Source organism: Physeter macrocephalus, chromosome 13 (genome assembly GCF_002837175.3).
Source record: "Physeter macrocephalus isolate SW-GA chromosome 13, ASM283717v5, whole genome shotgun sequence".
NCBI classification, from domain to species: Eukaryota; Metazoa; Chordata; class Mammalia; order Artiodactyla; family Physeteridae; genus Physeter; species Physeter macrocephalus.
In genome coordinates, this window is record NC_041226.1 from 31557140 (window position 1) to 31577402 (window position 20263).

Genomic DNA, 20263 nt, shown 5'->3' on the forward strand with positions numbered 1-20263 from the left:
CACAGCTTAACCTTATAATCCCATTTCACAGCTTTTCCAAATACTTGGAAACTTGTTAAGTATGAAGCTGATTATTTTGGCAGCATCGTTCCATTAATAGGATTCGGATCTTCCTTATTTACAATCCAGGGCTGTTAAAATAATCTAGTATGTTAAATTGAATGGAAACTGAACAAAAGAATTCATTTAAGGGCTCATTGACAGGGAAACTTTTCTCTAAAGCTCTTTAATTTTTTTTTTTTTATTGACCATAATATTAGAACACACATGGTGCAGGTGAATGATGTAAAAGTTTTAGATACTATGCTACCACCACTTTGGTGTGAAGCAATTACTAGTCGGATTTCTCATACATCTATCATAATCTTGATAAGCCATATAAGACCATGCATCTGCCCTTTACAAATATTCCTTTCAGCATTATCTCAGTTGCAAGACGTTGCATGTCATTTGACATGTGAACTTATTTTAAATGCACTCATCCTTTTTTTTTAATGAATAGAGGCAATGCAGAATAATGTAATAATGTGTCATGATTTTCATTATGCTTATTTATAGGTTCTGCAGTAATAGATGGAGAGCTTATTGTTATGCTTTCAATTTGAGCTATTTATGCACCATGCTACTAGGTGCACCATTTCATATTTTTGATGTTCTGTCCTCTCAAGTAAAAGGGTATCAGGATCCTTAAATCAAATTAGACTGGGAAGAGTTCCATACTTTGTCTTTTTTATATTAAGTTCATAGTTTTATAAACTACCTGACTCTGCTTGAATAAACTCATGCTCCTTCAGAGAAAGGAAAAACCTATTTTTCAAACTATATATTACAACCTGATCCTCTGTTTTGTAAAAAAGGAAAAAGAAAACAGACTATCAGTGATGAGAACAATTCTTCTGCTTTTTTATCTTTTTTGGGAGAATTATCTACTATGTGTTTTATATTTACACAAAAATGTGTCTAATGGACCCAAAATAAGGAGACATAATATTCTTAACATCTCTAATCATTGGGGAAAGGCAAATCAAAACCACAGTGAGATATTACCTTGCACCCGTCAGAATGGCTACAATCAAAAAGAACACAAATAACACATGTTGGCAAGAATGTGGGGAAAAGGGTACCTTTGTACACTGTTAATGGGAGTGTAAATTGTTTCAGCCACTGTGAAAAGCAGTATGGAGGTTTCTCAAAAAACTAAGACTATAATTACCCTATGACCCAGCAATTCCACTCCTGGGTATATATCTGAAAAAAAAACCAAAAACACTAATTTGAAAAGATATATGCACCCCAGTGTTAATAGCAGCATTATTTAAAATTGCCAAGATATGGAAGCAACCTAAGTATTCATCAACAGATGAGTGGATAAAGATGTGTTTTATATATATATATATATATATATATATATATATACACACACATACAATGGAATACCACTCAGCCTTAAAAAAAAATGAAATTTTGCCATTTGCAGCAACATGGGTGGACTTGGAAGGCATTATGCTAAGTGAAATAAGTCAGAGAAAGATAAATACTGTATAATGTCACTTATATGTGGAATCTAAAAAATATAACAAACTAGTGAATATAACAAAAAAGAAGCAGACTCACAGAGATAGAGAACAAACTAGTGGTTACCAGTGGGTGGGTGGAGGTAGGAAAAAGGTGGGAGTATAATCTATTGGGTGTAAATAGGCTCAAGAATGTATTGTACAACATGGGGAATATGGCCAATATTTTGTAGTAACTGTAAATGGAAAGTGACCTTTAAAAATTGTATTAAAAAAAAATCTTACAGCTCTAAAAATAATCAAAAGGACTTGGAAAAAAAGAAAATCACTGTTTCTACCAGGAGATGCACCTAACCATTCTTCATGGCCAAAGATACTGAAAATTAATTTCCATATTAATTGGCACAAGTCTGAAAACAGATATTCTGAAAAGCTAAGGAACTGGTATTTGTCAAGGTAAACCAGAGAATATTTGTCCAGAAAACCTGGCATACCCAGAAATTATTCAGATAATGACATTAAATAAAGGTTGTAAGAATAATTATACATTTTAATAAAATATGCATGCAAATCCCTACCAAAAAACCCACATAGAATTAGGTAACCTCTAAAGAAGAACTCTTCAAGGACAATTGATATGTAAATATGTATTGAATAATAAGATTTTTGGACCCTTATTTTTTGTGTGTGACATATTCCAAAGATGAAGTTGCTCCACTGAGACTGTGCCTCTAGACCTGTGTGGTCATTGCTGGTCTAGTGTCTTTTGGATTTCAACTACTGTACCATCACACTGGGAGTTTGTAGTCAGCCTCCAGGGATGAATTGGCTACATTTGACCACAAGGCCAGTTACTCCCTTCCTGCTTGATTTTAAGCAAGTCAACAGTTTTCTTAGAAGATACTTTACTCTTGGGAAAAACAGCTATATACAAAAGCCTGATATGTAAAAATTGTTTTATTCATTAAAATAATTTCAAGTTATTTTCCAGTATATGTGACTTTGAGTTTCTCTTTTCATTTTTTTTATACTGACTATATTTTTTCCCTAATTTTAAGAGGAATTCTTACTTATTGCAAAAATTCCAATAAAAAAGCCATACTTAAAACAGTGTCCAGTATATAGTTAGAACTCATTATATACCTGTGGACTGAAGGTAAAGTTGAATTTTAAAAGTTATAATTGCTTATAATTTAGAACTCAGAGGTAGCTATTGCTAACTTTTTTGGTTCAGATCCACAATTCCTTCTCTAATTATGAAATCTAAAGGACTCAGGCCTGAACAGATTTAAGCCTATTTAAAATTTTTATTTATTCCACTTAGTGTTAATATCAATATTTTTTACCGGAGAAATATTAATATGTTTAATTTTGAGGTGTTATACAAGTCCCCGCTGGGATGAGTAATACGTGACATACACACACACACGCACACACACACACATAACTAGATTTTTACAATAAGTGGTATATACTACACAATATTGTAGCCAACTATATTTCAATTTTAAAAAGTGGTACATACAAAACATAATATATTAAAGCTGCTTTTTCCTCAAAATTATATAAATGTAGCATAGATATCTTTCTATGTCAATGATGTAGTTTCATATAAATGGTGGAATTCTTGGCCAATTAATGGATATATTAGAGTTCATTTCATCAGTTACTCTCTGACTGACGGATTCTTTACACTGAGATTCTGTTCCCAATGACTTTGTTTAAAAAAAAAACAAACAAATTTGCTTTTCAGTCCAGAGCAAGTTGCTTAACTTCTTTTTTCTGTTTTCTTATCAGGTGTAATAATATCTGTTACTCATAGGGCTGTCATAAGTGTCAAGAATGAAATATGATTGTGCTTATAAATAATATTGATGATGCTAAATTCTGAAGAAATATTAACATGTTAATATTATTTTCATTAACAGCAAAAGACATAAAACATTCTGGAGCAGTTAAACTTTAGGGTGCTGATATGTAGACATACATATTCCCTGTAAAAACAAAATTTCAGTTGGCCTCAACGTTAGCATTTGTACAAGAGTATAGTTTTATCCCAGATTACTTATGCTTATAAAAGAGGAATTTTCCAGGAATGCAAATGTATTTTACTGTACATTTATATTTTGACTTCTCGGAGCCAGAAGTGATCACTTTTGTTTTAATGTTAAATAGACATTTAAAAATGTGACTGATTTTTGATAGACTATCTTGTGAAAATTGGTTTCTAAATGTCTAAACATTCTTAAACTACCAAAGTCAACTCTGAAGTGGAAAGATGTTTTTAAGTCTTCCTTAAGAACTTTACTTTTGGGCTTCCCTGGTGGCGCAGTGGTTGGGAGTCCGCCTGCCGATGCAGGGGATACGGGTTCGTGCCCCGGTCCCGGAGGATCCCACGTGCCGCGGAGCGGCTGGGCCCGTGAGCCATGGCTACTGAGCCTGCGGGTCCGGAGCCTGTGCTCCTCAACGGGAGAGGCCACAGCAGTGAGAGGCCCGCGTACCGCAAAAAAAAACACAAAAAACTGTGCTTTTTATGCAGGGAGACCCTGTAGGAAGAAAAACTCAACTAGGTAGAAAATGAAGAGAATTTTCCACAAAAGAACTGTTTTAAGGCAATGAATACTAGAAAGTTAGAGACATTTGACAGCGCCTGATTTCATTTACACTTCTTTTCATGTGAGAAAATTGAAGCACAGAAATGTTACCGCAGCTTGCCAGGAATAGAGAACTAATGTCATCTGACTCAGAGTTTAGGGTTTTTACTCCTGCACCAGTTGGGATATCATATTTGACATTCATTTCTATTGAGGTATCTATAGATTATGGGAACATCTTATAGCATGAAAATTGCTGCAACAAAGTAATACAACTTAGTCCCTAGACTGCAGGTCAATTTAGAAGAAAATTCTTTAAGGCTTCCACATAGGAAGCATCAAAAACTCTGCTGGAGCCTATGTACAACATGTTGTCACAGAGTCTTTCAAATGGGAAACCAGCAGTAGTGTGAAGAGGTTCTGTAGTTGTTCCTATAGTATTTTCATTTGTAGTGAAAATACTTCCAAATTTTGGAGACTCCAGAAGCAGCCATGGATTCTCAGATTTGATCACAGAACTGGTTTTGATTCTTTTATTCTAATCAAAATTGTGCAGTAGACATCATTGCTTTTATTTGTGTTTAATTCAGAGCTGCCCAGTTATAGGAATAAAGCCATTCAAGGAGCTGTGACCTGGTATCAGAACTCTGTAGGGAGTGTTGATTAACAAGCATGATTAGAATGAAAATATCTGTAAAACACGACAGACAATGATAATAGAATAAAATAGAAAGCAAAGGACAATACACACAAAAGCGAGATGAATCATATAGTACTTGCAGGTTTTTTATTTGAAAGGGTGCAAAATGTTGAGTCAAAGTAACTCGTTCATATTACTTACTCATATTGGAACCTCCGGCTAGCCTTTCATGAATTCCACAGGCCTCAGCTTCTCCATCCATAAAATAGAAATAATTATAATGGCCCCATCCAGTGAGGCTGAAAGGAAATAATACATTTGGAAGAGTTGAAATACTGTGACGACATCAACCTCTAAAATATGAAAGGAAGCAAAGGAGACAGAGTTCTCAGAACTGAAGAGTTCTTTTCCCTGGGAATGAATTGGTTACTCTTATTCTAACTGCACTCTAGAGGAACTTGTAATACAATTCAGGAAACTTCATGCATCTGAGTGCATTTTGTTTTAGGTGTTCCCATGATGGTACTGTTTCCACAGTTTTAAGTTGTTTGGAATTGAATATAAACATGCTATAAATCACCTAAAACCTAAATCACTTAAAAATATAAATCGTTATTCAATCAGGTACCTTCCAAGTGCATACTCTGTGAGGAGGTCTGTGTCCATCAGAGGATGAAAATGATGTATTTTTTTCGTAAACCATGACCTAATTAAGCCTAGTGCATATGTAAAAGTGCCTCATTATTATTTTATCTACAGGAGTGAGTAGAGTAAAAAAAATATTAATTATATGGTTAAGAACTGAGACTTCAGAGCTTCACTGGTGGCACAGTGGTTGAGAGTCCGCCTGCTAATGCAGGGGACACGGGTTTGTGCCCCGGTCCGGGAAGATCCCACATGCCACGGAGTGGCTAGGCCCGTGAGCCATGGCTGCTGAGCCCGAGCGTCCAGAGCCTGTGCTCCGCAACAGGAGAAACCACAAGAGTGGGAAGCCCGCGTACCGCAAAAAAAATAAAAAGAACTGAGACTTCGTCTTTCTAAGTCAGGAGCCTGCAATTTTTTTTTTTTTTTTTTTTTTTAATGACGGGCCAGATAGTATATATTTTAAAGTTCGGGGGTCGTACGGTCTCTGTCACAGCTACTCATCTTTGCTATTGAAGCATGAAAGCAGCCATAGACAACATGTAAATGAAAGGGCATGGCTGAGTTCCAATAAAACTTTATTTTCAAAAAGAGAGAATGAGCCCCGTAGCCAGCCAGGGTTCACCAACCAATTTTGTAAGTCATTACTAACTGTTAATAATATTTCTTAATTTTTTCTATTTGAGTGTTTGCTTAAAAAACTGCACTATGTAGACTTTAAATAGTTTCTAACAAAATCAAAATGATTATCCGTTATTTCAAAACCAGTTATTGGAGGAATGCTGGTTTATTGTCTCATGAAGTGGTTCTCTAGATAACATTGCTTTTTTCACTAGAGGAGAAAAATTCTTAGAATTAAAGTCTTCAAGCAAAGAAAGAACTGGGGCTGCTTGAATTAGGTATTAAGTGACAGTCTGATAAAGAGTAGAGCTATTTCATTTCATTTTATGCTAATGTTTAAAAATATGTTAACATTAGTAAAGACACTTAACTTTATTTTAATTTCAGGTATGAACACCAACCTGAAATAGCTATTTCCACTGAATCATGCATTTTATTTTATTTTATTTTTTATTATTATTATTTTTTTTGTAGTACGCGGGCCTCTCACTGTTGTAGCCTCTCCCGTTGCGGAGCACAGGCGGCTCCGGACGCGCAGGCTCAGCAGCCATGGCTCACGGGCCCAGCCGCTCCGCGGCATGTGGGATCCTCCCAGACCGGGGCGCGAACCCGGTTCCCCTGCATCTGCAGGCGGACGCGCAACCACTGCGCCACTGGGGAAGCCCCTCATTGTGGTTTTTATTTGCGTTTTCTAATGCATTTTATTTTATTTTATTTTATTTTTTATTATTATTTTTTTTTTTGTAGTACGCGGGCCTCTCACTGTTGTGGCCTCTCCCGTTGCGGAGCACAGGCGGCTCCGGACGCGCAGGCTCAGCAGGTTCCCCTGCATCTGCAGGCGGACGCGCAACCACTGCGCCACTGGCGAAGCCCCTCATGCATTTTAAATGTGATACTTATATTTCAGAGGGAAAATGAAAAATATTCTAGTAATCTAATACTCACAAATTTGATTAATAATTAATTTTTCTTCAAATTTAGGAATTTCTTTTTCTTTTTAATATTCATGTCTGAGGACAAGTCTTCCAAATTCCTTGTATGTTATCTCCTAAATTTTCATAACTGTGCTTTCAAATTACTCTTGTTTTTAAGCCAGAAATTCAAATCTAAAGGGTTATTTTTTAATTTATAATTTTATATTATTTTTATTTTTTGGAAGGGGTTAGTAAATTATCTTTGAAACTCATGCAAAAGCTTGGGGACTCAAAATTCACCCAAAGTATATACTAGTTATTGTAAAATATATTGGCTGTTTACCTGGTTGGGTGAATCGTTACTTATAAAGAGTTAAAAATTCTCTTTGCTTCTCAAGATTTAGAGGAAGGAAAACATTAGAAAGCTGCTGATTTATTCAATTTCACCTTGAATTCCTCCTATTTTTTCTCCTATTAAGAATTGGAATGCACCTATGCAGTTGATGACTTGAAAGGCTGATGCAAAATCAGATAAGAAACAGATCTTGTTGATCACTTTTTGTTGCATTTGCAAAATGTAATCATTATTTAAATAATAATTGACTATCTTCTGATCAACAATTTAATATTTTGAGCAGCAAGACTGGTGAATTGTGTTTACCAAAATCAGTGCATTCATAAAGTTTTTAATTTTAGTGTATTGTGAAAAAATAAACTGATGAAATGGATAACAAGCATACAGTTTGATTTACTTTTTAAATTAGTTATTTGTCTTTTAGGAATTTCACATGATGATCGACTGAATGTAACACTTTAAATTTGCACTTTAAAAGTGAGTGTTCAGAAGTGCCTATTTTGGCAATTGATAATATATGACTATAATGATGGTAATTATACAATTAAACTTACTGTATGCATTAGGATATTTGATAATAAATGGCCATTATTACTTTTTTATGTTATTGACCAAAGGATAAATCTAGTCATTAGAGTTAAATATAATATTAAGCATATTAAAATAATTTAACGTGAAAGTATAAAAAGAAAGGTAGAGTGCATAAAGAGCCATCTTGTTATTAGGGGTAATAGTAGTACTATTTTGCTTAGTATGTAACAATAATTTTTAAGATCATTTCAAGGCAACTCACATTAATTTCTCATTAACTTATTTCTGAAAATATTGGTATGGATCATTATTTTTCTCTATTTCTCAGAGAGGCAGTATATCAACCGACTGGTCCTGGCAGTCTCTGGCAAGTGTTATTGTTCTACAATGAATTGGGTATATGACAAGCATCCCTATGAAAGTCAGCTGTAGTTTCTCTGTTTAAAAAAAATGTGGACAGTAATAGTATTGTGTCTCCTAGGGCAACTGAGAAGAATGAATAATAAATATCAATAATACCACTTTGTAGATCCTAATGAAGGACAGCATACTCCAAATCTCCAAGTACAGTATAGACACAGTTATACCATTTACATGTATTTAGATTCAGTGAGGTATAGTTTCAAGGCATGTCCATATTAGCTAAGTGAATTGGACTAAAGACTGGCTTGAATCTAAATAATTCAATTGTAAAAAATTTCCATATGCTTATTAGCAAGTTTCTAAAAATTAATAAAATAAAAATTTAAGGAAATATGTTTTGCAGAAGGGAGCATTCAAAAGAATGTGTCACTAATTTGTCTCCCTCTCTTTTCGCTCTTTCTCTTCATATGTGGAATATTCCAGAATTTCAGGTTTGTAATGAATTTTTATTGGCAATGTATAATCTTTGAGTTGTTAGTCTTAGAGGCCCAACTGCAGAGAATGTAGTTTCAGATATTCCCTCCAGGGGGAAAATCCTACTGCATTCTTAATAGAGATGGGAAAAGACTATGATAGGAGGAAAGCAGAGGAGAGTTTCCTAAGACTAAATGTCTGGCTAAGATTTAGCAAGAAAACAGAAAAGAACTCCACACTTCCCCCGCCACTTGGAAGAAAAAGGGAGAACTGGGTATTGGATAGGGTTGAAATGGAGAGGCTTACCACACTGAAGAGAATGGATTAATTAGGGATGTCGAAATTAGCAATCTTCTAGTAAATTTGGATTATTTTCCTAAGATATCCGCTCATGGCATAATGTGCTGCTGTTGCTAGTGGGAAAGTACAGATAGCATTCAGTGGTGCCTCGGTGGCCTCTGGGCTCCACCCTTCAGCAAGTATATAAAAAGAATGTGCAGCATTCTCTATTTTGTGTGCTTTTATAGATAAAAAATAGCTCTCATCTTACCTTTTGAGTATTTTGATTTTCTTCTTTCTTGTCAAAGATGATTTTCTTTAAGATTCACAGATTGCATAATTAAATTCTGGCACACCAGTTATTACTGAACTTATCAGTGCCATTTATAAAAGGATTAACATTTGCAAGAGGTTTTCAGATACAGCCACATCACTTTAAAAATGCATCTAAGTCATCCGAATTGAGCAGTAGACTTGCAATTCTCACTTAACAGGATATGGCTGTTCTTGTCCTCCCATTTTTAACTTAATGTCAGTTTTTGCTAAATGTGGTAAGAATTTCTGACTTTTTTTCTTATACCTTTAGTACATAAGTGTGGACCACACTATATTTGTATAAAATGTATTATTTTGAAAATCACTGATAAATACAGTTATTACCATATCTCATGCACTTTAGAAATTTCAGAGCTATAGGTGCTGTCAGGTAATTTTATAAATGGTGGCTTAAAATGCTGTTGGCTACTTCAGCAGTGTGGAAAGAACCACACCATATATTCTGTTGAAGGCAGAGCTATCAGAAGCAATGTCGGTATGAAAAAGCTTAAAGTGAATTATTCACCTCTTAACACTCCCTTGTGTTCAGAGTGCTGCAAAGAGAATACTGTTATCAATGGGAAAAGCAGTGCCTTTGAATTAAGGGAAAAGTTCAACTACTTTCATTTTGTTTGCAACCCAGTGGCATCAATATATGCAATCATTCTTCTCTAATTCAAAGGAATTCTCAAAACTTCACTCCCCTGTTCCTCTGGATTAGGAAAACACTGATCATCTAAGTATATGTAACTGAAGCTATAATGATGTGATTCAACACCATAACTACACATCCGACCCAAAATTAGTCTGTGAGAAGTTTTACCTTAATGATGACTTCAAAGAGTCAAATATACACTTTCGTTTTTCTTCAATAATTCCAATTCTAGATCAATACCTCTAGAATGAAAGCTTTCTTCATATTTGTATTGCAACCTCTGGGAGAGCCTTTTTGTATTTGACATATCTGTCTGCTCTCTTATATATTACAAAATTATAAACAGGATGTTGACTCAAATATATAAAGCTTATATAGATAAACATAAAGTAGAAATTTAATATTAAATATATAATTGTTGAGACAGATGCTTCTAGAACTTGGTGCAAAATGCTACATCTTTTGTCCCTCATTGTCTAATCTGTTGTCAGTCTTATTCATTGTATTTTTAATTTCAAATATTATAGCTCTCACTTTTAGAAGTTTCATTATCATCTTTTGGGCCATCTATTTCTCACCTTCAGGCCCAAGATTAGGATACTTCAAGGGAGGTTCTTGGGCTCAAAATTTGAGGAACTTACTCTCAGGGTCATGCTTTTATATTCCTGATCATATTTTCAAAATTCTAATAGATTTTAAGGTCCTTACTGGTTAATTCTGTCATCTTTTTCATGCCTGGGTCTGTTTTTATTGATTGATGGGTTTTATTGATTGATGGGCTATACCCTAGGTATGGGTTATGTTTTACTGGTTTACTTCATGCCTTGTAATTCTTGACTGAATATCAGATACTGTGAATTTTACATTGGTGAATACTAGATTTTTTATACTGTGCATGGTTTGAACTAAATGTGTGTTTGTGGAAAGAATTTACCTGCTGAGTCTCTGTCCCAAAGGTCTCCTCTTTGGTAAAGAAACAGATGTAGAAAAGCAAAATAATATCAAGAATGCCAGCAGTTTATAAACTGCTGTCTCCTGTGTTTACACAACAATGATTCTGGAAATGCCAGAGCTGTTTGGTTTGTCAAAATTGTTCTCTCCATAGGAAATTTCCTGACTGTCTCATGACTCTATTATGGGAAATATAAGATAATCCTGTTAAATAGCACCGAGGTATTGTGCATATATTTTTCACAGTTATTGCACTAACCACAGATTGAATTCTAGAAACATTTACTTAAACAGTATCTATGATGGTGAAAAATAACTCTAGAATCCAGTTTCCTAATGCTTACAATATTTTTCTCTGTTCCTTTTCAGGGATACATTTGGAGAATAGTACTCTGATATTTTTCTTAGAAATTCTTTAGAAATGAGACTCAAAAAGTTGAGATCTTTGTTTTTGTCATCCCACGGTTATCTCAGTTTTTAGAAATTCAAGTATTGTTTTACAATTTACCAGACTTTCATCCAGTTATTGTTATTTCATGATCATTCCAGTGCTGCTTATAAGATTAAAAAAAATTTAAAAGTGGGAATTCCCTGGTTGTCCAGTGGTTAGGACTCTGTGCTTCTACTGCAGGGGGCCTGGGGTTTGATCCCTGGTTGGGGATCTAAGATCCTGCAAGCTGCGTGGTGCAGCCAAAAAATAAAAAATTTAAAAAATTTAAAAGTTATAACAGGAATGGTATTTTATAACTAAGACATTTTCATATATTATCTCATATAAAATATAAAACCACACAACTTAGATAGTATTATCCTAATTTTACCATCAAAGATGTAAAATTATTTTGACTATTCTGTATACACTTTGGTGCATCTTAGATGCTAATAATTTCATATTCAATGTCTTTAGTCTTTACAAGGATATTCTATTCACTTACTTACAAATGTAGAATCAATTTCATGAGGTATTCTCCAAATTAAAAAACTCACCATTTCTAAGGATGGTTCCCAGTTCTTCATGATATAGCCATATTTTTTCATGCATTGAAAGGAAAAGCTACTTCTTTGCAATAAATGCAGTCTGAAATCTTTATTTAAAGTATCTATTTTATAGCTGGGTAAATGAGAACTGCATGCAAGAAAAAAATCCTTGAAAAAATATGAAAATTGAGCTAAATAATTCATATTTAAGAAGACTGTCTTATAGAGTGTTGCTTGGGTTTGTTAGTGTGGCTAAATAGAGCTTTATATCTCAAATCCATTTGTAGTCTGTCCAAATGAATATGGGATTTCTACATAGTGTTTTGAAAGTTGGCTCTGTATAATTTTAAAAGACAAAGTTCAGAAATACTCTTTATTGAGACTAATGAAAGAATTTGTAGTTTTATAATTCTCTGTGAGACAGAAAAATCCTCAGAGTATATGAGATGCAGATGATCACCTTATATGTATGTTTGGAATTACTTTTTATTAGCATCCAGTAAAATGAACATTTTTGGGAATGTAGAGTTCTGTGTTTTTTGTTTTTTTGTTATTTTTTTCATATATAGCATCATGAAACTAATACCACAATCAGGACAGTTCTATCACCGTTAAAAGCTTCCTCATGATATATCTCTATAGTCAACCTTAACCCCTGGCATCCACTGATCTATTCTTTGTTATAATAGTTTTTGCTTTTTTGAGAAATCTTATAAATGGAATCATACACTGCGCAATTTTTTTGAGACTGGCTTCTTTTACTCAACATAATGCTTCTGAGATTCATCCAAGTTGTTGCCTCAATAGTTCATTATTTTATTGTTAAATAGTTTTTCACTGTATGTATGTACCACCGTCTATCTGTTCACCTATTGAAAGATATCTGGGATGATTCCAGTTTTGGCAAAGCCAGCTCTTGAAATACTCATGTACAAATCTCTGTGTGATCGTAGTCTTCATTTATTTAAGGTAAATACGAAATTATTAGGTTAATTTTGGTCTTTTTGTTTCCTATGAATGATACTTTTGGTATCATATCTAAGAACTCTACCTAACATTAGGTCACATAGATTTTCTGCAGGGTTTTCTTAGAAAGTTTTATAGTTTTATGTTTTTCATTTAGATCTATGGTCAATTTCAAATTTTTAAGTTTTTGTTTTGTTTTGTTTTTATAAAGTGTTCATTTCTGTTGAATTGCCAAGGTTCATTTCTATTGAATTGCCTTCTGCAACTTTGTCAAAAATTAGTTGGTCGTATTTCTCTGGGCTTCTGAACAGTCTCTCCTGTCCCATTTATCTATGTGTCTTTTCCATTGACAATACTACACTGTCTTGATTTATGTAGCTTCATAGTAATTCTTTAAATAGGGTAGTGTGATTCCTTCAAATTTAATCTTCTTTTTCAAAATTATTTTGGCTATTACATAACAGTTCTTTCTGTTGTAAGTTCTAGAGTCCTCTTGTCTATAGCTATAGAAAATCATTCAGTGAATATGAATGGAATTATGTTACATGTATAGATTATTTGAGGAACATTGATGTCTTTACCATGTTGAATTTTTCAATCCATAAACATGATATACCTCTCCATTTATTTAGGCCTTCTTTGATTTATTCCATCAGTTTCTGTAATGTTCAGTATACAGATTCTGTACTTATTTTTAAAAATTATCTATTTGCTTATGTATTTGACTTTTAGGGACATATTATAAATGTCTTGCTTTGGATATTTAAGTTTCCAACTAGTTCATTGCTAGTATATAGAAATATGATTGATTTTTGTGTGGTGACCTTGGACATGGCAACATTGCTTAACTTATTTACTCATTCTGAGAAGTTTTATTTGTTTGATTTGTTTGTCTTGATTCCTTCTTATTTTCTGTTTGAACAATACTATTATCTGAGAATACAATAACATTGTGAAAATTTTTTTTCCTCCTTTTCCTATTTGTATGTCCTTCACTTATTTTTCTTGCCTTATTTAACCTATTAGGACTTTCAGTGCAGTGGTGAAAGCTTTCAGTCTTTCAAGTGTGATGCTAGTTATACTCTTTTTTGATAGATGCTCTTTATGCAGTTGAAGAAGTTTCCTTCTATTCCTATTTGCTGAGAATTTTTATCATTAATAGATGTTGAGTTTTGTCAAATGCTGGATATATTTTAAAATTTTCTATTTTTACTATTCCAAGAGTAAAAAAAAAATCTATTTTGACTCTTTTTGCTATCCATTTTCAGATCAACTTCTCTAGATACATGTAAGTGGTCATGTCAAATTAATCTACTTCCACAAATAGAGCTTCCCCAATTTCAGGCAATGTGGTTCAGCTTCAGTAGGTGCTTTCTTTTGGTCTTTTTCAGAGACACTCGTTTTTAAAATCATGATATTTTTAGAGTCCTAATAGATGAGCAAGTAGTAGAAGATGGCACATCTTAGGAATAGTTTATTATTGACTACTGCTGATAAAAATTATGATTTCAAGTATCATTTATAAATTTACTACAATTTGCTGAGTACTAGAAGAGAAGTGCATAAAGGTAAATAATCAAAGAACCCATTCATATCATACAGACTTTATCTACTTTGTATGTTTGTTTACTTGATTACTTGTTTTGTTTATGTTTTCTGAACAAAGGAAAGAATATCTAAATTTTTATCTTCAGCCAAAAAATAACAAAAAAAAAAATCAAACTAGGAAGGCCATTCAGTTTTATAAGTTAGTTCAGATTTAAGTGATCATTATGAGTAAATGATCATTTAAAAAAACAGCAAAACATTTGTCTTTTTATTTCTGAGTGAAATAGATTAAAAAGATAGTCATATCCTACAGTTTATTTCAAAGTGTCTGCTTTAGAACTTTTTTGTAACTAGCCATCAGTTCCAGGGATCCATTTTTTTAAATAATAAACAAATGATATGTTTTAAAAATAAAAGTTAATAGTTCCTGTGTTCAAGTTGTGTTTGACTGGAAAGCATTCTAATTTTATCCTTGTATGGAAAAGGATAAAATTTTCAAGAGTTATATTTTAATTACTCATATGAATATTTTAATTACTCTGCTGAGACCTAAAAATCTACAAGTGTCTGACCCCAAATTTCACTTTCTTTCTAGACTTAATGGTTAAGAATTATAAATGTACAAGATAGAATTTGATTTTTAGAATACAGTGTTGGAAAATAGCTGAAGCCCTTATATTTCTAAATTAAATGATGCTGTAATACATTCAGCTGTTTTGTCTATTTTCTGTTTGTTTTTCTATGTAAATACTGTTATTTTATTTAAGATTATTTGAAATGAGTTTTCAGACATCCTTGGAGCCTGGATAATGAAAATGTTATTTTCTGTATTAAAACCAGTGTGGTTTTTATAGTGAATTAGTCATATGTTTATTAAAGGCCAAATGGCTATTTCATTATGGTAATTATAAACAGACACAGCCTCTCACATTCCTACCTATTTTAATGGATGAATGCTGGCAGACATTATTAATAAACTGTTGATACTCTGCTACTGATTAAGTTGCAGACTTCTAAAATTGTACTTTATGAAATTCTATAATAATAAACCAATTTTCTTTAGACTGCTTTTACCACCCTCCACCCTCATTTCTCCTCCTTTGTATATCCTTTTGTTTTTCTCTTCCTCCTCTCTTTCTATTTTTCCCTTGCCTTTCTCCCTGCCTTTCTTTCCTTTCCAAAATTCTTCTTTTCTAACTTCCTATTGTTTTTCTGCTTTCATCAGAACAATATTTGGTAGCATTACCATCGCCCATTGCTCATCAAACATGATGATACATACATAGAAACATACATAGACATGTGTGCACACACACTCACATATAATTTAAAACAGCTCTTCACTCAATAGGAACTTAAAGTATCTTATTTTATAAGAACTGCCCAGAACTTTGATATTATGCAAAAATTTTTAGATACTGTCCCTATTAGAACAAGGGAAGAAAAGTTTTCCCAGTCGGTCTCCCTGTGTCTAACTGAATAGGGATCCACATCCTATGAGGTCCCACCTAATCAAAGCCATTAAAATCACAAGATTACTTATAATAGCCCTTATATTTTCTAACTAGAGTTTACACTTTCACTTTACATTTTACTCTCTCCTTAATACCCCGGATTCTGTTTTTCTGAAGTGTTCTAAGATACTCAGGCTTAGCTTTTAACTGACAGCAATAATGAGTTGATGCATGTTTTTGACCAATTCAAAAAATGAACTAGATGATTTTAAGTTTAAATGTGGAGTTTCTAAGTAATTTTAGTTTTTAACATTGGCAAAACTCTTTTGCAAACATTTTTGCTCTTGGTGTTGGTTTCCATTATTACTTTTACTAGAAGATAAAGTTATCCTTAAAGATAGATAGTTTGTTATGGAAACAATTAAGGTGCTTCACGGAATCTGGAAATTAGTAAAAACATGTTCATAAAAAACGTCTGCTACCAACTACTAGTTAAAGTGGATTAGAAGTGAGAAATTAATCTACCTTTTTTACCTTCATCTTTGCATTTATTTTGACAAAGGTCATTTGAACAACAGCAAGAAAAGATTATATAGATTTAGAAATTTGTGAGGGTTTTTCCTGTCCCCCAACTTCTAAAAGACAGTGAAACTTAGACAGTAGTTTAAGCTATTACTCTTAACATGTTTTTTTCCAATAATAGTTTAAAAAGCCAAATAATTTAAATTATTACATGGGATAAAAAAAGAGTCCTGTTAGTTTAAATTAGCCTTATTTATAAGGAAAATACATACTGCTCTACATTAAACCTTACCTTGGTCTCTCTGCTTCATGAATTGCACACTCCTGTGTCACTGATACTTGCATGCTGGATGATCTTGTAGGAACCCATAGCTGCTTCAGAGCACAATGGTGTGATATGAAGTGAGGCAGAAAACAGGAGAACCTTTGTCGCTGAGTCAGCTGCAAGGAGAAGTAACGTGTATGAATGTACAGTATAGGGAAACCTATGAAAGATCTACTCTCTTTCTCGCAAAAGACTCTGTTCTACGGTACAAGGAGAATTCAGTTCTATTTGGCAGACCTCCACGTCAGTTTGGAAGCAGCAAAAACAAACACAAAAACAAGCTTCGTTTCTCAGTGTCTTTACTCCCAATGTTTTAAGTAACATTTTAATTCTTATTTTTATTTCACTTTGTTTTTAATAATCAGGAAGTAACAGCCCTTTCTCTTGTATTAAGTACAATTTCCATAATAGGGATGCAGATAAGGATGCACTATAAAGATGAGTCCGACCATAGGTCCCATGCCTGTATTTGTTACTGGTGAAATTTGAAGGAAAGGTCTTATATCCCTTAATTGAGGAGTGGATGACTTTAAACGATGTTATAACAAGAAGGGCAAAGAATCCCAGAAGATGATGTAATTATGCTTAAAAATGAGTATTATTAAATAATTCACGCTTTTAATATGGAGAAATTAGGTCATTTTTCCACACCTCCCACAAATATTCAATATTAATATCTAAGTAATGAAACAACACAGACAGTGTTATCCATCCTGGTACTAACAGAGAATACCCGTGATGACAGGTTCATTGTTTACTTTAACAGATAATTTGTGGACTGGAATCATTTAATTGTTCTGAGTACATAATTACATGTCAGCAATTTCCAATTTAATTAAAATGTACAAATTTGAAGATTAAGGGAATTTTTGAATTATTAATCATTTTTCCACTAGGAAATCTTGTTGCTCTGCAGGAGATTTGTCCAGTGTACAACTATACGTATTTCTTTCCTTCTCTTTCGCAGACAGACAATTTTCCCGCAGAGCCCAATTACATGGGCGGCAGGCAGCAGTTTGTTCAAAGGTAAGGCCTATTAAATAACTTTCTCAGCCTCCCCATTTGCATTCATGTCAAAATTGCTTTGCTAGAGATTACACTTCAGATTCAAACTCGTAGAGACAACACTTTCTCTTCTTTTTCTTTATATGTATTTCAGTAGCTCCACGTTTAAGGACCCAGAAAGAGCCAGCCTGAGAGACAGTGGGCACGGGGACAGTGATCAGGCTGACAGTGACCAAGACACTAACAAAGGCTCCTGCTGTGACATGTCTGTTAGGGAGGCACTCAAGATGAAAAGTACTTCAACTAAAAGCCAACCACTTGAACAAGGTGAGTGAAGTCTTCCAATGCTTACAATGTGTAAAGCTTAAGCAATCATTATAAACCTCATAGTACTAGAGTTGTAGTTTATCACCTTGGAATGGACCATTGATGACATAGCAAAAGAAGCAGCAAATTCTGAGGTTGCCCCAGACAAAAAGCAATTATTTAATACCTCAGTAACCACAGAAAAAGGAAGGCCATGGATTTTGGTCTGTAATCTTCTTAAGATGAGAACTCGGCCAAAGTCACTAGATTATACTTATCTTTATGAACATTTTCCAGCCTTTGTTATTTTGCATTTTATTAAAGGAAAATATAGCATATGTTAGCTAGATATGCACATTTTAATATACTAATATACAGATTAAGATGAACAAATTCAATGTTTTTAGGCGAAATGAAAACCCGATTGGAATTGTATAGCTCTTATCAGTGTTGGTGTATTTTTAGTGTGGATTTTAGCTTCAAGATAGTTTTTCAAGAGTCAAATAACAGCTAAGCCAGAGTGCTGGCTCCTTTTGATTTATGTCTAAGTCTTCCTGGTTATCAAATAAACATGAACTTGTTTACCCTGATAGAGTTAAAAAAGAAATACTTCTTCATAAATACATATGTTTTTTTCTAAAAGTCTATCTTCAATTTATTAGTTTGATATGCCTTTTAAAATTAATTTTGATATTTTTATTGTTTCAAACACAATAGAATATTTACTAATGATTCACCCAGAGAGAATTAAGCTACTCTTAAGTGTGAGACTTAGTTGTTGTGAATAAGCTTTTTTTATGTCCAATTGTAAGAATTGAAAAGAACTGTTGTATAAATCGAATTTCAGAATTACAAATGCATATTATATTAGTTAATATTAGTTTTCAAAATATTAATAGTATTTAAATATGTTTAGTATTTATTTAAGTTTTTATGAGAGACTACATTTAAGCTATATGGACATATTTATTTATTCTTCTAAGTCATTTAATGATTGGTGATTCATAGAAAGTAAATTTTTGCCTCTAGTGCAGTCAGTCCTATCACATATACATCAGCAGATAGAATGCTTTTTAATTTCTCTATTCATGTTGCAATTTGAGTTCAAACACTCACACACATACATTCAATACAGAAATAAATTCATATATATACATACATATAAAAGTTTCTGCACTAAAAATAATTATGCTGGCTTTATTTTAAGGATAACGTCTCAAAAGCCTTCTTTTCTAAGTAATAAGTGCCAGATATGTCTTAACAACTTTTTGCATAACAATGCAATATTGTTTTAAAAATTATTTTAAACAAAAGCTATTTGAATACTTATCTAATATTCACAGCTTCTGCACAGTTGAATGTTTACTTGAAGTGACTTAAGTGGTCTTCATGGGTTTGACTATGCGATATTATAATATATGAATATTTTAGGCACATTTTAAGTAATGCGTTGTTGGATCTTGATATGTGAATGCATAGCCTAACAGACTAATCTCCGTGTGTGATAAAGTGATTTACAGGTAATTCACTGGCCACTATTTGTAAAGCTGCATAGAGTAAGTAAAGAGTTTGCATTTATTGTCCTATCTTCATGAGAAACTTTGTTAATTAAAAAGGCCTGCTGCTCACTATTAACTTTTTAATTCCTTTCCATCCACTGACTGAGCAGTGTATATGATAGGAATGAAAAAAAGACCCCTATAGAAAAGTGAAATATATTTCTGAAAATCTAGTTTATACTGAAAAACTTTTTTTTCCTATTTTGATATCAAAAAGTAATATCATAGAAAGGTGGCTCTTGTTCTTAAAAGAAAATGTGGTTGACACATATTTTAATTAATATTACACATAAAATAATTGGTAGTCTATGAGTGAGAATGCCAATAGATATATCTCCTGTAAAACAAGTAGTTTCCACATAACCTTATTAACAAACACGAGAAAGTTATGAATCTGAAAGCCATACTTAGAAGGTAATCTCTGAATTTATAGGAAAGAGACTGACTTCTACTTTAAAACATGATTTTGAAGGAGTATTTCATTGATTGATCGACAGACTTGATTCATTAATTCATTTATTTAATAAATATCTATTAAATGCTTTCAATATGTAAGGAAAGTTAGATTCTTCAGGAACATCAAAAATAAATTTGACTTGAAGCCTGCCTTCAAGAAACTGTATGTAACTAGTTGAGATGGGAGATCTTTCTCTGTTTGGCTCTCTCTCATATCTCCTCTCTCATCTACCTTTATCTGCCATCTATCTCCCTATCTATCTCTCTGTCTACCTCCAATCTGTCTTTCTCTCTCC

At 33.1% G+C, this 20263-nt stretch overlaps 1 protein-coding gene across 1 annotated transcript in view; it reads left to right on the plus strand.

Annotated features, from left to right (window-relative positions):
• PCDH17 (protocadherin 17) overlaps nucleotides 1-20263 on the plus strand; it is a 96523-nt gene that overhangs the window by 17451 nt on the left and 58809 nt on the right. The window contains exons 2-3 of the mRNA XM_007110680.4: nucleotides 17609-17667; nucleotides 17801-17973. Coding sequence (XP_007110742.2) covers nucleotides 17609-17667; nucleotides 17801-17973 — 232 coding nt within the window. The remainder of the gene's footprint in view (nucleotides 1-17608; nucleotides 17668-17800; nucleotides 17974-20263) is intronic.